Raw genomic sequence first — 21,997 nt, 5'->3', positions numbered from 1 at the left:
GGTTTGTTTACCAAATCAAACAGTTCCATCTGAATCTGACTGGGTCTCAGGAACCAGACTAAGAACCGTGAAAGAGCCTTAATCCTCCTGCAGGTCTTCCTGAGGTCACACACTCAGCATGAATGCAGTATGATTCTCTCTTCCTGTAGAAATTGTAATGAAATTGTAACAGCACCACCTGCAGGACTGGAGCACTCCCACACTTCTCTACACTTTTAAGTCTTTCTAATATTTCATTTGAGACACAATGCGTTCACACTGCACCTGTAAAGGAGGTGTTATGATACTGATAAGGGTACTGATAATTCGTAATCACACTCATAATTACATAATCTCTCGCACATGTGCAAAACTTGCCTATACATTAGAATTTCTAAACCAGCCTGTGATATTTATTGTTCTGTTTTGTGAATCTCGCAGCAGCAGGATGGCTGAGCAGACACCAGACGACTACATCTGTGAGTAGAAACATCCACATCACCACATTACTGTGTTCTTATTAACATATTATTCATTCTGTCATTTTCAGCTTTTCTCTGTGGGTCTAGTTAGGGTCAGTTTGTGATGTTTCCATATATGGAAATGTGGGTGTGGTTTAGAGTTCCTAAATGGACATCCTAGAACAGGAAGAAGGAAGTCATTGGTGTTTAAGTGAAGTTAAGTTGTCATTATTTGTCACATATACATTACGGCATGCATTACTTTCTTTGCATATCCCATCCTTGGGGGTTGGGGTCAGAGCGCAGGGTCAGCCATGTAGCACCCCTGGAGCAGGGTGGGTTAAGGGACTTGCTCAAGGGCCCCGCGGTGGCAGCTTGGCGGTGTTGGGGCTTGAACCCCAATCTTCCGGTCAATTACCCAGAGCCTTTACCACTTGAGCAACCACTGCCCCCATGGGCTCAGTCACATGTCTTTTTCACATGGACTGCGAAAGAGTTTGACAGAATGCAAGTGTGCAACTTCCCTGAGGGTTTGTGAGAAATGACGTGTTACAGATTAACACATGGATTAACACAACCTGCGTGCCCTATACTCTTCATTTATATTAAAAATCGAAACTCATCTCACGTTGATCTCGGGTGTGTTCGGGGGTCCTGATCTACAAGCTCATTCTGCACCATGTTCTCATTTAGATTATATTTAGCATATTTTAGTGTGTATTTTAGCATTTACATGACATCCAGGTGTTTTACTGTGTGTGTGTGTGTGTGTGTGTGCAGGGTGTGAGGACTGTGCTCAGTATCATAATTCTGAGTGTCCTGAGCTGGGCCCCATCGTTACTGTTAGAGACTCGTTTGTGTTGAGCCGAGCACGGTGAGTTAACGTGTGTATACACAAATAATAATAATAATGGCGATGATGGTGATGTGTTTTTAACCAGGTTTGGCTTGTTGTATGTATATGTGCTGTATGTTACCTGTGTGTGTGTGTGTGTGCAGGTCGTCTCTGCCGGACAGTCTGGAGATCCGAGTGGCTGAAGGAGAGACAGAGGGAGTGTTTGTCCTCCGGCGGCTCGTCAAGAGAACACGCTTCGGTCCATTCGAGGCCAAGCGCGTCACAAAGCTGAACACACACACACCATTTCCTTTAAAGGTCAGCTTCAGGAAAACAGAACACACACACACAGAAGACTGTACAGTGAACTATGCAGTTAATTAGGTTTATTGACTTAATTAGCCTCTTGATTCCAAAATGAATTGTATTTGACAAGAGCCGTGCAGAATTTTACCTTTAGATGTAGATTCATTTCAAAGCAGTGTGACAGCTCTCCTCTAAGACACCTTACTTCAGCTCTCTCAACTCTCTCTCTCTGTCTCTCTCTCTCTCTTTCTCTCTCTCTCACTCCCTCTCTCTCTGTCTAATAAACAGTTACAGGTTAGGGACAGGAAGTGACAGGTGTGTGTGTTTGTGTGTGTGTGTGTGAGACAGATCTTTCAGACAGACGGCTCTGTGATCTGTTTGGACACGTCTAACGAGGACGACTGTAACTGGATGATGCTGGTCAGACCTGCGACAGATCACACACACCAAAACCTCACAGCATACCAACAGGACGACGAGCTGTACTTCAACACCTCACAGGTACACACACATACACATACACACACACCTCACAGGTACACACACATACACATACACACACACCTCACAGGTACACACACATACACACACACCTCACAGGTACACACACATACACACACCTCACAGGTACACACACATACACACACACCTCACAGGTACACACACATACACATACACACACACCTCACAGGTACACACACATACACATACACACACACCTCACAGGTACACACACATACACACACACCTCACAGGTACACACACATACACACACACCTCACAGGTACACACACATATACACACACACACACCTCACAGGTACACACACATACACATACACACACACCTCACAGGTACACACACATACACATACACACACCTCACAGGTACACACACATACACACACCTCACAGGTACACACACATACACATACACCTCACAGGTACACACACATACACACACACCTCACAGGTACACACACATACACACACCTCACAGGTACACACACATACACACACCTCACAGGTACACACACATACACACACCTCACAGGTACACACACATACACACACACACCTCACAGGTACACACACATACACACACACACACCTCACAGGTACACATACACACACACACACCTCACAGGTACACATACACACACACACACCTCACAGGTACACACACATACACACACACCTCACAGGTACACACACATACACACACACCTCACAGGTATACACACACACACACCTCACAGGTACACATACACACACACACACCTCACAGGTACACACACACACACACACACCTCACAGGTACACACACATACACACACACCTCACAGGTACACACACATACACACACACCTCACAGGTACACACACATACACACACACCTCACAGGTACACACACATACACACACCTCACAGGTACACACACATACACACACACCTCACAGGTACACACACATACACACACACCTCACAGGTACACACACATACACACACACCTCACAGGTACACACACATACACACACACCTCACAGGTACACACACATACACACACACCTCACAGGTACACACACACCTCACAGGTACACACACATACACACACACCTCACAGATACACACACATACACACCTCACAGTTACACACACATACACGCACACCTCACACCTCACAGATACACACACATACACACCTCACAGTTACACACACATACACGCACACCTCACAGGTACACACACATACACGCACACCTCACAGGTACACACACATACACACACACCTCACAGGTACACACACATACACACACACCTCACAGGTACACACACATACACACACACAGATACACACACATACACACACATACACACACACACACAGATACACACACATACACACACACCTCACAGATACACACACATACACACACACCTCACAGATACACACACATACACACACACCTCACAGATACACACACATACACACACACCTCACAGATACACACACATACACACACACCTCACAGATACACACACATACACACACACAGTTACACACACATACACGCACACCTCACAGGTACACACACATACACATACACACACACCTCACAGGTACACACACATACACACACACCTCACAGGTACACACACATACACACACACCTCACAGGTACACACACATACACACACACCTCACAGGTACACACACATACACACCTCACAGTTACACACACATACACGCACACCTCACAGGTACACACACATACACGCACACCTCACAGGTACACACACATACACGCACACCTCACAGGTACACACACATACACGCACACCTCACAGGTACACACACATACACGCACACCTCACAGGTACACACACATACACGCACACCTCACAGGTACACACACATACACGCACACCTCACAGGTACACACACATACACACACACCTCACAGGTACACACACATACACACACACCTCACAGGTACACACACATACGCACCTCACAGTTACACATACATACGCACCTCACAGGTACACACACATACACATACACACACACCTCACAGGTACACACACATACACACACATCTCACAGGTACACACACGTACACACACACACCTCACAGGTACACACACGTACACACACACACCTCACAGGTACACACACGTACAAACACACACACCTCACAGGTACACACACATACACATACACACACACCTCACAGGTACACACACATACATACACACACACACCTCACAGGTACACACACATACACACACACACCTCACAGGTACACACACATACACATACACACACCCCTCACAGGTACACACACATACACATACACACACCCCTCACAGGTACACACAGATACACATACACACACACACCTCACAGGTACACACACATACACATATACACACACCTCACAGGTACATACACACACACCTCACAGGTACACACGCACACACACACACACACTTCACAGGTACACACACATACACACACCACTCATAGGTACACACACATACACACACACACACATACACCTTACAGGTACACACACATACACATACACACACACCTCATAGGTACACTCACATACACACACACCTCATAGGTACACTCACATACACACACACCTCACAGGTACACTCACCTACACATACACACACCTCACAGGTATACACACATACACACACACACATACATGTACACATACACACACACACCTCACAGGTACACTCACATACACTTACCCACACATCTTACAGGTACACACACACCTCACAGGTACACTCACATACACATACACACACACCTCAGAGGTGCACACACATACACACCTCACAGGTACATACACATACACACACACCTCACAGGTATACACACACACACACACCTCACAGGTACACACACATACACACACACCTCACAGGTACATACACATACACACACACCTCACAGGTACATACACATACACACACACCTCACAGGTATACACACACACACACACCTCACAGGTACACACACATACACACACACCTCACAGGTACATACACATACACACACACCTCACAGGTACATACACATACACACACACCTCACAGGTATACACACACACACCTCAGTTACACACACATACACACACACCTCACAGGTACACACACATACACACACCTCACAGGTACACACACATACACACACACCTCACAGGTACACACACATACACACACACCTCACAGATACACACACATACACACACACACACCTCACAGATACACACACATACACACACACACACCTCACAGGTACACACACATACACACACACCTCACAGATACACACACATACACACACACACACCTCACAGATACACACACATACACACACACACACCTCACAGATACACACACATACACGCACCTCACAGTTACACACACATACGCACACCTCACAGGTACACACACATACACACACACCTCACAGGTACACACACATACACACACACCTCACAGGTACACACACATACACACACACCTCACAGGTACACACACATACACGCACACCTCACAGGTACACACACTCACTCACTCACTCACACACACACACACACGCACACCTCACAGCTACACTTGAGCACACACACGTAACACGTACACACACACACACTTTTGTATATTTGTGTATGTTATACAGGATGTGTTGCCGGGGGCAGAGCTGAGAGTGTGGTATGGAGCTTTCTACGCTAAAAAGATGGAGAAACCCGTTCTGAAGCCTCCTATAGCACCTCCACACACAGGTACACACACTGACACACACAGGTACACACACAGGTACACACACTGACACACACAGGTACACACACTGACATACACAGGTACACACACAGGTACACACACTGACACACACAGGTACACACACTGACACACACAGGTACACAGACTGACATACACAGGTACACAGACTGACACACACAGGTACACAGACTGACATACACAGGTACACACACTGACACACACAGGTACACACACTGACACACACAGGTACACACACTGACACACACAGGTACACACACTGACATACACAGGTACACACACTGACACACACAGGTACACACACTGACATACACAGGTACACACACTGACATACACAGGTACACACACTGACACACACAGGTACACACACTGACATACACAGGTACACACACTGACATACACAGGTACACACACTGACACACACAGGTACACACACTGACACACACAGGTACACACACTGACATACACAGGTACACACACAGGTACACACACAGGTACACACACTGACACACACAGGTACACACACTGACATACACAGGTACACACACTGACATACACAGGTACACACACAGGTACACACACTGACACACACAGGTACACACACAGGTACACACACTGACACACACAGGTACACACACTGACACACAGGTACACACACTGACACACACAGGTACACACACAGGTACACACACAGGTACACACACTGACACACACAGGTACACACACTGACACACACAGGTACACACACTGACATACACAGGTACACACACAGGTACACACACTGACACACACAGGTACACACACTGACATACACAGGTACACACACAGGTACACACACTGACATACACAGGTACACACACTGACACACACACTGACACACACAGGTACACACACTGACATACACAGGTACACACACTGACACACACAGGTACACACACTGACATACACAGGTACACACACTGACACACACAGGTACACACACTGACATACACAGGTACACACACTGACATACACAGGTACACACACTGACACACATAGGTACACACACTGACACACACAGGTACACACACTGACACACACAGGTACACACACTGACACACACAGGTACACACACAGGTACACACACAGGTACACACACTGACACACACAGGTACACACACTGACACACACAGGTACACACACAGGTACACACACTGACACACACAGGTACACACACTGACATACACAGGTACACACACAGGTACACACACTGACATACACAGGTACACACACTGACACACACACTGACACACACAGGTACACACACTGACATACACAGGTACACACACTGACACACACAGGTACACACACTGACACACACAGGTACACACACTGACACACACACTGACACACACAGGTACACACACTGACATACACAGGTACACACACTGACATACACAGGTACACACACTGACACACACAGGTACACACACTGACACACACAGGTACACACACTGACACACACACTGACACACACAGGTACACACACTGACACACACAGGTACACACACTGACATACACAGGTACACACACTGACACACACAGGTACACACACTGACACACACACTGACACACACTGACACACACAGGTACACACACAGGTACACACACTGACACACACAGGTACACACACTGACACATAGACACACACACTGACATACACAGGTACACACACAGGTACACACACTGACACACACAGGTACACACACTGACATACACAGGTACACACACAGGTACACACACTGACATACACAGGTACACACACTGACACACACACTGACACACACAGGTACACACACTGACATACACAGGTACACACACTGACACACAGGTACACACACTGACATACACAGGTACACACACTGACACACACAGGTACACACACTGACATACACAGGTACACACACTGACACACACAGGTACACACACTGACACACACAGGTACACACACTGACACACAGGTACACACACTGACACACACAGGTACACACACTGACACACACACTGACACACACAGGTACACACACTGACACACACAGGTACACACACTGACATACACAGGTACACACACTGACATACACAGGTACACACACTGACACACACAGGTACACACACTGACACACACACTGACACACACTGACACACACTGACACACACAGGTACACACACAGGTACACACACTGACACACACAGGTACACACACTGACACACACAGGTACACACACTGACATACACAGGTACACACACAGGTACACACACTGACACACACAGGTACACACACTGACATACACAGGTACACACACAGGTACACACACTGACATACACAGGTACACACACTGACACACACACTGACACACACAGGTACACACACTGACATACACAGGTACACACACTGACACACACAGGTACACACACTGACACACACAGGTACACACACTGACACACACAGGTACACACACTGACACACACACTGACACACACAGGTACACACACTGACACACACAGGTACACACACTGACACACACAGGTACACACACTGACACACACACTGACACACACAGGTACACACACTGACATACACAGGTACACACACTGACACACACACTGACACACACAGGTACACACACTGACACACACAGGTACACACACTGACACACACAGGTACACACACTGACACACACACTGACACACACAGGTACACACACTGACATACACAGGTACACACACTGACACACACAGGTACACACACTGACACACACAGGTACACACACTGACACACACAGGTACACACACTGACACACACACTGACACACACAGGTACACACACTGACATACACAGGTACACACACTGACATACACAGGTACACACACTGACACACACAGGTACACACACTGACACACACAGGTACACACACTGACACACACAGGTACACACACTGACATACACAGGTACACACACAGGTACACACACAGGTACACACACTGACACACACAGGTACACACACTGACACACACAGGTACACACACTGACATACACAGGTACACACACAGGTACACACACTGACACACACAGGTACACACACTGACATACACAGGTACACACACAGGTACACACACTGACACACACAGGTACACACACTGACATACACAGGTACACACACTGACACACACACTGACACACACAGGTACACACACTGACACACACAGGTACACACACTGACACACACAGGTACACACACTGACACACACAGGTACACACACTGACACACACACTGACACACACAGGTACACACACTGACATACACAGGTACACACACTGACATACACAGGTACACACACTGACATACACAGGTACACACACTGACACACACAGGTACACACACTGACACACACAGGTACACACACTGACATACACAGGTACACACACAGGTACACACACAGGTACACACACTGACACACACAGGTACACACACTGACATACACAGGTACACACACAGGTACACACACAGGTACACACACTGACACACACAGGTACACACACTGACACACACAGGTACACACACTGACATACACAGGTACACACACTGACACACACACTGACACACACAGGTACACACACTGACACACACAGGTACACACACTGACACACACAGGTACACACACTGACACACACACTGACACACACAGGTACACACACTGACATACACAGGTACACACACTGACACACACACTGACACACACAGGTACACACACTGACACACACAGGTACACACACTGACACACACAGGTACACACACTGACATACACAGGTACACACACAGGTACACACACAGGTACACACACTGACACACACAGGTACACACACTGACACACACAGGTACACACACTGACATACACAGGTACACACACAGGTACACACACTGACACACACAGGTACACACACTGACACACACAGGTACACACACTGACACACACACTGACACACACAGGTACACACACTGACATACACAGGTACACACACTGACACACACAGGTACACACACTGACACACACAGGTACACACACTGACACACACAGGTACACACACTGACATACACAGGTACACACACTGACACACACAGGTACACACACTGACACACACAGGTACACACACTGACACACACAGGTACACACACTGACACACACAGGTACACACACTGACACACACACTGACACACACAGGTACACACACTGACATACACAGGTACACACACTGACATACACAGGTACACACACTGACACACACAGGTACACACACTGACACACACAGGTACACACACTGACACACACAGGTACACACACTGACATACACAGGTACACACACAGGTACACACACTGACACACACAGGTACACACACTGACACACACAGGTACACACACTGACATACACAGGTACACACACAGGTACACACACTGACACACACAGGTACACACACTGACATACACAGGTACACACACAGGTACACACACTGACACACACAGGTACACACACTGACATACACAGGTACACACACTGACACACACACTGACACACACAGGTACACACACTGACACACACAGGTACACACACTGACACACACAGGTACACACACTGACATACACAGGTACACACACTGACACACACAGGTACACACACTGACATACACAGGTACACACACTGACACACACAGGTACACACACTGACACACACAGGTACACACACTGACACACACAGGTACACACACTGACACACACAGGTACACACACTGACACACACAGGTACACACACAGGTACACACACAGGTACACACACTGACACACACAGGTACACACACTGACACACACAGGTACACACACTGACATACACAGGTACACACACAGGTACACACACTGACACACACAGGTACACACACTGACATACACAGGTACACACACTGACACACACACTGACACACACAGGTACACACACTAACATACACAGGTACACACACTGACACACACAGGTACACACACTGACACACACAGGTACACACACTGACACACACACTGACACACACAGGTACACACACTGACATACACAGGTACACACACTGACACACACAGGTACACACACTGACACACACAGGTACACACACTGACACACACAGGTACACACACTGACACACACAGGTACACACACTGACACACACACTGACACACACAGGTACACACACTGACACACACAGGTACACACACTGACATACACAGGTACACACACTGACATACACAGGTACACACACTGACACACACAGGTACACACACTGACACACACACTGACACACACTGACACACACAGGTACACACACTGACACACACAGGTACACACACTGACACACACACTGACACACACTGACACACACAGGTACACACACAGGTACACACACTGACACACACAGGTACACACACTGACACACACAGGTACACACACTGACACACACACTGACACACACTGACACACACAGGTACACACACAGGTACACACACTGACACACACAGGTACACACACTGACACATAGACACACAACTGTACAGACAGACAGACAGATGGATGTGCAGTGTGTCTGTCTGATTTGTACCATTATACCAACAGTATAATGTTGTTTGATCTGTATTGTGGTGCTGGTGGTGGTGGTGGTTGTTATTGTGGTGGTGGTGGTGGTTGTTATTGTGGTGGTGGTGGTGTTGTAGGGACGTTGTGTGGAAAACCAGCTGTAGTTGAGGAGCGAGCAGAAGTTTTGGCGCCCCCTGTGCTCAGAGACAATAACACAGGTGAGTCTGAAACACTGATGATGGTGATGTGAGTGTTTCTTACTTAACCCTGGTCATCTGGTTTTATTTATCTCTTTTCCAGATCAGCTGACCTGCTCACCCGCTGCTGTCTCACCCGCTGCTGTCTCACCCGCTGCTGTCTCACCCGCTGCTGTCTCACCCACTGCTGTCTCACCCGCTGCTGTCTCACCTGATCATCAGGTAGCGGTGAATGTTACTCCTGAAGTCACACCCGCTGCACCCGAGCCGAAAAAACGAGTAAATAGACAACGTAAAGCGAAAGGAGAGACAACAGAACTCAGTAAAAGTGATTACACACTCACACACACACACACATCTTTTAAGTGCCACCTCACTTTTCTGTTTTGGTTCAGTTTCTAAGAAATCCTGCACTTACACATATCCTCATGTGAGCCTGTGTGTGTGTGTGTAGACCCCCCTGCTTCTGTTCCAGTTCCAGTGTCGGATCTCATGCGCAGAGACGAGCTGTCAATCAAACCGAGCCGACACACACGCTGCCTCATCACGAGCGGAAAGTGAGAACTCACACACTCTTCAACCTCCCACTGTGTGTGTGTGTGTGTATGTGAGAGTGTGTGTAAGGAACCTGTGAAATGAACACTGTGTGTGTGTGTGTGTGTGTAGGTCAGTGGTGAGGAAGCGTATTCTGAAGAGTGGAGATCATAAGCGAGTGTATCAGTGTATCCTGTGTAATAAAGTGTTTCAGAACAGCAGCAACCTGAACCGGCATGTGCGCTCTCATGGTACACACACACACACATATATATATATATATATATATATATATATATATATATATATATATATATAAACACAAATTCACACACCCAGAGGTTGTTTCACAGTACACACACACACTTCCCACTCTCTTCTCTGTTTCAGGTGACAAACTGTTTAAATGTGATGAGTGTGACAAGATGTTCAGTCGTAAGGAGAGTCTGAAACAGCACATCTCCTACAAACACAGCAAGAACGAGGTGTGTGTGTGTGTGTGTGTGTGAAAGAGAGAGTGAAAAAGTTTTGTGAATAATCTGAATAACATCCAATTTCTCTGAAGCTTGATAATTGTGTGTGTGTGTGTGTGTAGTCGGATGTGGAGTACAGGTATAAGTGTAAGACCTGTGAGAAATCGTTTCGGGTAGAAAACGCCTTGAAATTTCACAACTGCAGGACAGGTACAACCCTGAGAGTATACAATACACTGATCATACTGTACTGTTATGTAGACTGTGTATGTTGTACACGTTGTCTAGTCTGCATGTGTGTGTAATTACTATGTTATTACAATCTGCCTTATCTGTTTATTAGTATTAGAGATATCTTTTGCCATGTGTGGGCATGTAAAGCTGTCCATCTTTGTCTTTTCTCCCCAAAGACGATAAGACGTTTCAGTGTGAGCTCTGCTCCAGGTTTTTCTCCACCAACAGCAATTTATCCAAACACAAGAAGAAACACGGGGAGAAGCTGTACGCCTGCGAGGTGTGTAACAAAATGTTTTACCGTAAAGACGTGATGCAGGACCACCAGAGACGCCACGTCATGGGTGAGAGAGACATAAATATAAATATATATATATATATATATATATATATATATATATATATATATATACACACCAAGGAAGAGGGAGATCTGAATTGGGGTTAGTATTTTTTATTAATCTCCTCTGGTGTGTGTGTGACGTGCCATCAGGTTCGAAGAACATGAAGAGAGAAGAAATGGATGCAAACGGAGAAGAAGGAACAAAATACAGGAAGGAACCATCAGCGTGTCCCATCTGCGGCAAGGTGAGAATTAGTACATGGGTATAAGACTCAGGTGCAAAAGTATTGGCACCCTGATTTGGCCGGAATGGGTTATGATTAAATTTATCAGATTTTTTTGTGTGGATATTTTTCACACTGAACTGAGATTTTTCTTGATTGAACAAACAAAACAAACCCAAGGGGTTTAGTGCTCATTAAACATTTCTCACATGCTTTAATGTACAACACTGACTGCTTTGGTGTTCAGGGTTGCCAGAGCTGCATTACAAAATCAGCTCAGTCAAGGAAATCATCAAATCCTCTGTACACACACCTTCCCACTCCAGCACCAGCACACACAGTGTGATATTTACTCTGATGTTATCAGCACAGTTCAGTGGAGGTATTTTCACGTCTGTCTGTGTGAGTGGAGTGTGGAGCGCTGTCTTGTCTGCTGTGGAACACGTCACGTGGCAGTGTGTGTTATCTGGATGTTGTTTGTGTACCAGGTGTTTTCCTGTCGCAGTAACATGAACAAACACCTGCTGACTCACGGAGACAAAAAATACACGTGTGAGATCTGCGGCCGCAAGTTCTTCCGCGTGGATGTGCTGAGAGACCACATACACGTGCACTTTAAGGTGAGGAGTAGCACACATTTCTCTGTGTGTGTGTGTGTGTTAGAGTGAACATAATGTCCATTTTGCAGATATACAGCTGTTTATCACTGAGCTGCATGTGACATGACGTGTTCAGTGGGGTTGAGTAAGGGCTTTGTACAGGACATTCGAGTTCTTCCAATTCAACATCCAATTCATAGAGCTGCTTGTCTCTCTCTCTCTCTCTCTCTCTCAGGATATTGCGTTAATGGATGAACAGGAGCGAGAGAACTTCATTAAAAAGATTGGAATTTCGATGGATGACAGTGAGGGAAACTCAGACGATGAAGATGAGAAGGATGATCCAGAACATCACAAATATAGCTGTAAAAAGTGCCAGGTTAAAACACACACACACACACACACACACAGTTCTTTCCTTCTGCTGACAATACAATGTGGATAGAAACAAAAAGCAAACTGAGTTTTTGGGATATTTTGATCCATATCCTGTCTGTCTTGCTGAATTCTGTGGAATTCCGTCTGCTCGGTGGCTCAGGTGACGTTTGCTAAAGGTCGTGATTATCTGAAACACATCATGGAGATGCACAAAGAGCGCGGCTACGGCTGTGTGATCTGTAACAGACGCTTTGCCCTCAAAGCCACCTACAACGCTCACCTGGTTATTCACAGAGAACAGCTTCCTGACCCTGCAGTGCAGAGGTAGACACACACACACACACAAACACATAAATATACACACACATAAACACATAAATATACACACATACATAAATACACATACATACACATAAACACATAAATATACACACACACAAACACACATATACACATACATACACACACACATAAATATACACACACACACACACATATATATATATATATATAAATACACACACACACATAAACACATAAATATACACACACACATACATATATACACATACATACATCACAAACACATACATACACACATAAATATACACACACATACACACACACAAACACAAATATACACACACACATACATAAATACACATACACACACATATATACACACACATACATAAATACACATACACACACACACAAACACATAAATATACACACACACATACATATATACGCATACATACATCACAAACACATACATACACACATAAATATACACACACATACACACACACACATAAATACACACACACACATAAATACACATAAATATACACACACATACATAAATACACATACACACACATATATACACACACATACTTAAATACACATACACACACACACACAAATATACACACACATACATAAATACACATAAATATACACACACACATACATAAATACACACACACACATAAACATAAATATACATACACACATACATATATATACATACATACATCACAAACACATACATATACACAAATATACACACACACACACAAACATAAATATACACACAAACATAAACACATAAATACACACACACACATAAATACACATACACACACACACACATATATATATACATACACACACAAACACAAATATACACACACATACATAAATACACATACACACACACTCACACACATACATAAATATATGCACACACACACACACATACATAAATACAAAGTACTAAAGTACATGCCATACTTTTTATCCAGTTATTGTTACATTTCATGGAGAAGTGAGAAACTGTAAAGCAGTGTAAACTCCTCTGTCCTGAAGATGTGAAGGTCCAGCTTCACCTCTGACTGATACCCAGCACTCCTTCCACACACTTACAGTAAACTTCACCAGATCAGTGTTTAGTTTTAATCTGTTTGTGCTGTACACATCTCTGTGAGGGAGCTGTTACTATAGAAACCAGCTGTTACTACAGAAAGGTATCAGAGTGAGTGCATTGATATAAACTGCTGTTATAGAAAATGAAGCAACACATGATGACCAATCAGAATCCAGTTTAATGTAGAGCTCACCCCCAGTGATGTGCAGAGTCTTGATCATGTGACCCGGTTGCAGGTACATCCACCCGTGTGACATGTGCGGCCGCATCTTCAACAGCATCGGCAACCTGGAGAGGCACAAGATCATCCACACAGGTGTGTTAGTGCTGCTCACGTCTTACACATGTCAGACACACACACATACACAAACACACACACACACTGTATAGACACCTCACTGTGTCCCAAACCTGATCCTTTAAGGGTGTGTGTGTGTGTGTGTGTGTGTGTGTGTGCATGCAGGTGTGAAGAGTCACAGTTGTGATCAGTGTGGAAAATCGTTTGCCAGGAAGGACATGCTGAAGGAGCACCTGAGAGTTCATGATAACATTCGCGACTTCCTGTGTGCTGAGTGTGGGAAAGGTAGAAAACACACACACCCACACACTGTACAAGCATTTATGTGTGTGGTTTGTCACATTAGTGTGTGTGTGTGTGTGTGTGTGTGTGTGTGTGTGTGTGTGTGAGCAGGTATGAAGACGAAACATGCCCTGCGACACCACATGAAGCTCCACAAGGGCATTAAGGAGTATGAGTGTAAGGAGTGTAACCGCAAATTCGCACAGAAAGTCAACATGCTGAAACACTACAAGAGACACACAGGTACAGCTACCTCACACAAACTTACACAACCTCACACAGGTACAGCTACCTCACACAACCTCACACAGGTACAGCTACCTCACACAACCTTACACAACCTCACACAGGTACAGCTACCTCTCACAACCTCACACAGGTACAGCTACCTCACACAACCTCACACAGGTACAGCTACCTCACACAACCTTACACAACCTCACACAGGTACAGCTACTTCACACAACCTTACACAACCTCACACAGGTACAGCTACCTCTCACAACCTCACACAGGTACAGCTACCTCACACAACCTCACACAGGTACAGCTACCTCACACAACCTCACACAGGTACAGCTACCTCTCACAACCTCACACAGGTACAGCTACCTCACACAACCTTACACAGGTACAGCTACCTCACACAAACTCACACAACCTCACACAGGTACAGCTACCTCACACAAACTTACACAACCTTACACAGGTACAGCTACCTCACACAAACTTACACAACCTCACACAGGTACAGCTACCTCACACAACCTTATACAACCTCACAGGTGCAGCTACCTCACTCAACCTCACACAGGTACAGCTACTTCACACAACCTTACACAACCTCACACAGGTACAGCTACCTCTCACAACCTCACACAGGTACAGCTACCTCACACAACCTCACACAGGTACAGCTACCTCACACAACCTCACACAGGTACAGCTACCTCTCACAACCTCACACAGGTACAGCTACCTCACACAACCTTACACAGGTACAGCTACCTCACACAAACTCACACAACCTCACACAGGTACAGCTACCTCACACAAACTTACACAACCTTACACAGGTACAGCTACCTCACACAAACTTACACAACCTCACACAGGTACAGCTACCTCACACAACCTTATACAACCTCACAGGTGCAGCTACCTCACTCAACCTTACACAGGTACAGCTACCTCACTCAACCTTACACAACCTCACACAGGTACAGCTACCTCACTCAACCTTACACAGGTACAGCTACCTCACTCAACCTTACACAACCTCACATAGGTACAACTACCTCACTCAACCTTACACAACCTCACACACCCTTATACAACCTTATACAGGTACAGCTACCTCACACAACCAAACACAGGTGCAGCTACCTCACTAAAACTTACACAGCCTCACACAGGTACAGCTACCTCACTCAACCTCACACAGGTACAGCTACCTCACTCAACCTTACACAACCTCACACACCCTTATACAACCTTATATAGGTACAGCTACCTCACACAAACTTACACAACCTCACACAGGTGCAGCTACCTCACACAACCAAACACAGGTGCAGCTACCTCACACAAACCTACACAACCTTACACAGGTACAGCTACTTCACTCATCCTTACACAACCTCACACAACCTTACACAGGTACAGCTACCTCACTCATCCTTACACAACCTCACACAACCATACACAGGTACAGCTACCTCACTCATCCTTACACAACCTCACACAACCTTACACAGCTACATCTATCTCACACAACCTCACACAGGCAAAGCTACCTCACACAACCACACACAAACTCACACAGGCACAGCTGCCTCACACAACCTCACACACCCTTACACAACCTCCACTCATTTCATGCCACTTCTGTTATCTGAAGTAACGATAAAAAACATGAACATTGTGACGATCTTGTGGTGTTCTCCTGCAGGTATAAAGGACTTCATGTGTGAGCTGTGTGGAAAAACATTCAGTGAGAGAAACACAATGGAAACACACAAACTCATTCACACAGGTGAACCTCACGTCACGTCACACACGTGACCGAGTTTATTTCAGTAAATATGTTCAGGATTTCTCTGTGGTGCAGAATGAGGCAATGTTCAACACGTGTGTATGTGTGTGTGTTAGTGGGGAAGACGTGGTCATGCTCGGTGTGTGATAAGAAGTACGTGACGGAGTACATGCTGCAGAAACACGTCCAGCTCACACACGAGAAGGTCGAGGCTCAGAGCTGTCACCTGTGTGGCACTAAAGTATCCACACGAGCCTCCATGAACAGACACATACGCCGTAAACACCCTGAGGTACACAAACACACACACACACACATTTAACTGTGATCCTCAGGTGTGTGTTTGAGCTTCTGTTGTTTCCATGGTGATATAGGTGGTGACAGTGAGAGTGGAGTATTTAGATGATCTTCCAGAAGCTGCAACAATTGATGCTTCATCCATCAGCATAGCACAGGTGTGTGTGTGTGTGTGTGTGAGAGAGAGAGAGAGAGAGAGAGAGAGAGAGAAAGAATAGCATTTTTTATTGTTTAATTGTTTCATTTTTTAATTGTCAACAAAATTTGTGTGTGTGTGCGCGCATGTGTGTATGTGTGCATGCCTGTGTGTGTGTGTGTGTGTGTCTCAGCCTCCTCTCTCCACAGTAAAAGCCCAGAGGAACTCGAGTCCCATGAAGAAGAAGCAGAAGCTGCAGGAGTCAATTCTCTCAGATTCAGTTGAATACGGTGAGCTAACAAGAAAAACCAGCGAGTTCACAACAACAGCAGCAACCACGGCAACAACAGGAGATGAGACCAATTCGGCCGTGCAGAATTTACAACAGGTGAACGGTTTCTGTTTAAATGAATCATCTTCATAAGCATAATTTTTTCTAAGCCGATTCTCTCACTTTTTAACATCCTGGAAAATCAATTCCATATAAAACCTTCGATCTCTACTCCGCCCCCTACAGGTGGTGGTGTTAGCTGACCCTAGTGCTCCTCCCACCACCTCAGTCAGTCTGACCAACATCAGGGTGACGCCCATCAACACGGCGGCTCAGTTCACCAGCCTGCAGCCCGTCACCGTGGAACGACCTCTGACCCTCGACAGCTCCATCCTCACTGTGACCTTTGACCCCGTCACTGGCTCCGGCGTCCAGGCGGACGGAGCGAACTCGCAGTCTGTCGCTCACTTCATCAACCTCACTACCTTCGTCAATCCCATATCACACCCTCTGGAGGCCTGGAGGCCCATCACCAACACAGAGGCGAGTCATGTGACCACAAACACAAGTCATGTGAACGCTGGGACAAGTCAGGTGACTCCGGATGGGAATCACGTGACAGCAGCCATGACGGTGGGCGGATCCCAGGCTGAGCCTCAGGACAACCAGAACCCCCAGGACCCCGAAGCTCAGCTTCCACAGGAATCACAGCGTAATCTGGGGCAAAACCATCAAATCCAGCCCCAGGCTTCAGGGCCTACACAGCCCCCAGCCGCAGCACCGCAAATGTTCAGCTACTGAGAACTAAAACATCAGCAGACGCTCTTAAACTCTTGCTGTCTGAAGGCGGTTTTGTGAAAACACTGTCGGTCGTGCTATTTAGACCATAAAATATCATGTTTTAGGTCAAAGGAAGAATCCTGATGAAAATGTAGCAGTTATGTTCAGAATTATTCTGGATTACTTTACACTCAGTAATCATTTCTTGAACTGCACTTCCACCTGAAACCAAAGCTGGATGTGTTTTTTGTTTTGTGTTGTTTTGTTGCAGCTGCGTGAGAGGAGCAGCGTCACAGACACAGTTTTGTTTCCGTTATTTGGAAAAAGCGATGATGGAGAGGACGTTAAATTATTTCTTTAAAAAGAAGAAAAATGGATAGAAATGAGGATTATCATTGTCTCACTGGGATAATCATTTTTAATGAATTGTTTTTCTATGAACTGCTCTAGAGCCAATAAACAGGAGCCTTGTAGCAGCTATTAGGATGTGATTTAATGTCCTTTATTCTTTGCTGTGTGAGCGGAGCTGTACAAACCCTCTTTTCTTAAATCTGGAGAATAGATTCTAGAAAAAAATACAGCTTGTGTTTTATTACCACGTAGAAAATCATCTCAGTATTTAAATTAAAGCACCTTTAAGAGATTATTAACTATCTGTTTAAAGTCAGCTTTAGGATTTCTCACAGTGACGAGTTTACAGCATCATGCAACAAGATTAATAATAATATTTGGTAGTTAAATTATTTTCCTGATTCCAGCACAGTCACAGTCCACAGACCTGCACACATCACCACACAACTGATCTTTATTTCTTTTGTCCTTTATTTTCTTACAAATAAATATTTACAAAATATAACATATACACCAACCAGGCATATCATTATGACCACCTGCCTAATATTGTGTTGGTCCCCTTTTTGCTGCCAAAACAGCCCTGACCCGTCATGCACTGTGTATTCTGGCACCTTTCTATCAGAACTAGCATTAACTTCTTCAGCAATTTGAGCAACAGTAGCTTGTCTGTTGGATTAGACCACACGGGCCAATCTTCACTCCCCACACGCATCAATGAGCCTTGACCGTCCATGACCCTGTCGCCGGTTCACCACTGTTCCTTCCTTGGACCACTTTTGATAGATACTGACCACTGCAGACCGGGAACACCCCACAAGAGCTGCAGTTTTGGAGATGCTCTGATCCAGTCGTCTAGCCATCACAATTTGGCCCTTGTCAAACTCGCTCAAATCCTTACATTTGCCCATTTTTCCTGCTTCTCACACATCAACTTTGAGGACAAATTGTTCACTTGCTGCCTAATATATCCCACCCACTAACAGGTGTCATGATGAGGAGATCATCAGTGTTATTCACTTCACCTCTCAGTCTGATCGGTGTATATGACATATTCGAATATTTACCTACAGGCCAGAGATAATTCATACAGCTATAGCGAGGCTACAGAAAGTCAGAAACGTACAGATCAGTAACCTGCTGAGGGTGAAGAGTAAAATTTAAGAAAGTTTGTAATGGATATATATTATTTATTATTGCAAGACAAAACTAACAAATCTGTAAATAATATTTAGCTAAAATACTTCCTAAGTAAATGAGTCAATTAAACACAGTTACCTTTTTAATTGCAGAGATTAATTAATAATTTGTATTAATTATTTAACCAGTCAAGTGTTTAATAATGAACGGTTGTCATGGTAATGTTTTTGACAATACCATTGGGGAAGAAGGCTTATATTTTTCCACTTTCTTTTTATGTATTGTTAAAAAAAATACTTTGCACGATTATTTTAATGTGTAAATGTACAGTGAGATAGTGATGGTAAAAAAAAAAAAAAAACTACACCGAAGATGAGCTGAGTGTCCCAAGTCCATTCATTCATCACATGAGCACATTACTTCCGGTATTGCCA

The 21,997-nt window shown here is 45.3% G+C and overlaps 1 protein-coding gene across 2 annotated transcripts in view; it reads left to right on the top strand.

Annotated features, from left to right (window-relative positions):
• prdm15 (PR domain containing 15) overlaps positions 1-20,549 on the top strand; it is a 21,687-nt gene extending 1,138 nt beyond the window's left edge. The window contains exons 2-25 of one of the 2 annotated variants that reach the window (XM_058412373.1): positions 421-458; positions 1,221-1,314; positions 1,440-1,593; positions 1,930-2,082; positions 5,794-5,896; positions 11,697-11,777; positions 11,860-12,084; positions 12,211-12,313; positions 12,423-12,541; positions 12,681-12,775; positions 12,886-12,973; positions 13,174-13,341; positions 13,491-13,585; positions 14,053-14,184; positions 14,399-14,542; positions 14,702-14,865; positions 16,210-16,289; positions 16,437-16,556; positions 16,665-16,796; positions 18,505-18,588; positions 18,705-18,880; positions 18,963-19,043; positions 19,215-19,409; positions 19,539-20,549. In XM_058412373.1, the coding sequence (XP_058268356.1) occupies positions 421-458; positions 1,221-1,314; positions 1,440-1,593; positions 1,930-2,082; positions 5,794-5,896; positions 11,697-11,777; positions 11,860-12,084; positions 12,211-12,313; positions 12,423-12,541; positions 12,681-12,775; positions 12,886-12,973; positions 13,174-13,341; positions 13,491-13,585; positions 14,053-14,184; positions 14,399-14,542; positions 14,702-14,865; positions 16,210-16,289; positions 16,437-16,556; positions 16,665-16,796; positions 18,505-18,588; positions 18,705-18,880; positions 18,963-19,043; positions 19,215-19,409; positions 19,539-20,093 (3,379 nt within the window). In that variant the 3' untranslated portion in view covers positions 20,094-20,549. The remainder of the gene's footprint in view (positions 1-420; positions 459-1,220; positions 1,315-1,439; positions 1,594-1,929; positions 2,083-5,793; positions 5,897-11,696; positions 11,778-11,859; positions 12,085-12,210; positions 12,314-12,422; positions 12,542-12,680; positions 12,776-12,885; positions 12,974-13,173; positions 13,342-13,490; positions 13,586-14,052; positions 14,185-14,398; positions 14,543-14,701; positions 14,866-16,209; positions 16,290-16,436; positions 16,557-16,664; positions 16,797-18,504; positions 18,589-18,704; positions 18,881-18,962; positions 19,044-19,214; positions 19,410-19,538) is intronic. The other variant, XM_058412374.1, reaches the window with a different exon arrangement.
• The last annotated feature ends 1,448 nt before the right edge of the window (positions 20,550-21,997 follow it).

The sequence above is a fragment of the Hemibagrus wyckioides genome, linkage group LG16 (assembly GCF_019097595.1).
Source record: "Hemibagrus wyckioides isolate EC202008001 linkage group LG16, SWU_Hwy_1.0, whole genome shotgun sequence".
Classification (NCBI taxonomy): Eukaryota; Metazoa; Chordata; class Actinopteri; order Siluriformes; family Bagridae; genus Hemibagrus; species Hemibagrus wyckioides.
Note: the sequence above shows the minus strand (reverse complement) of the source record. Positions and strands in the feature narration are given on the sequence as shown.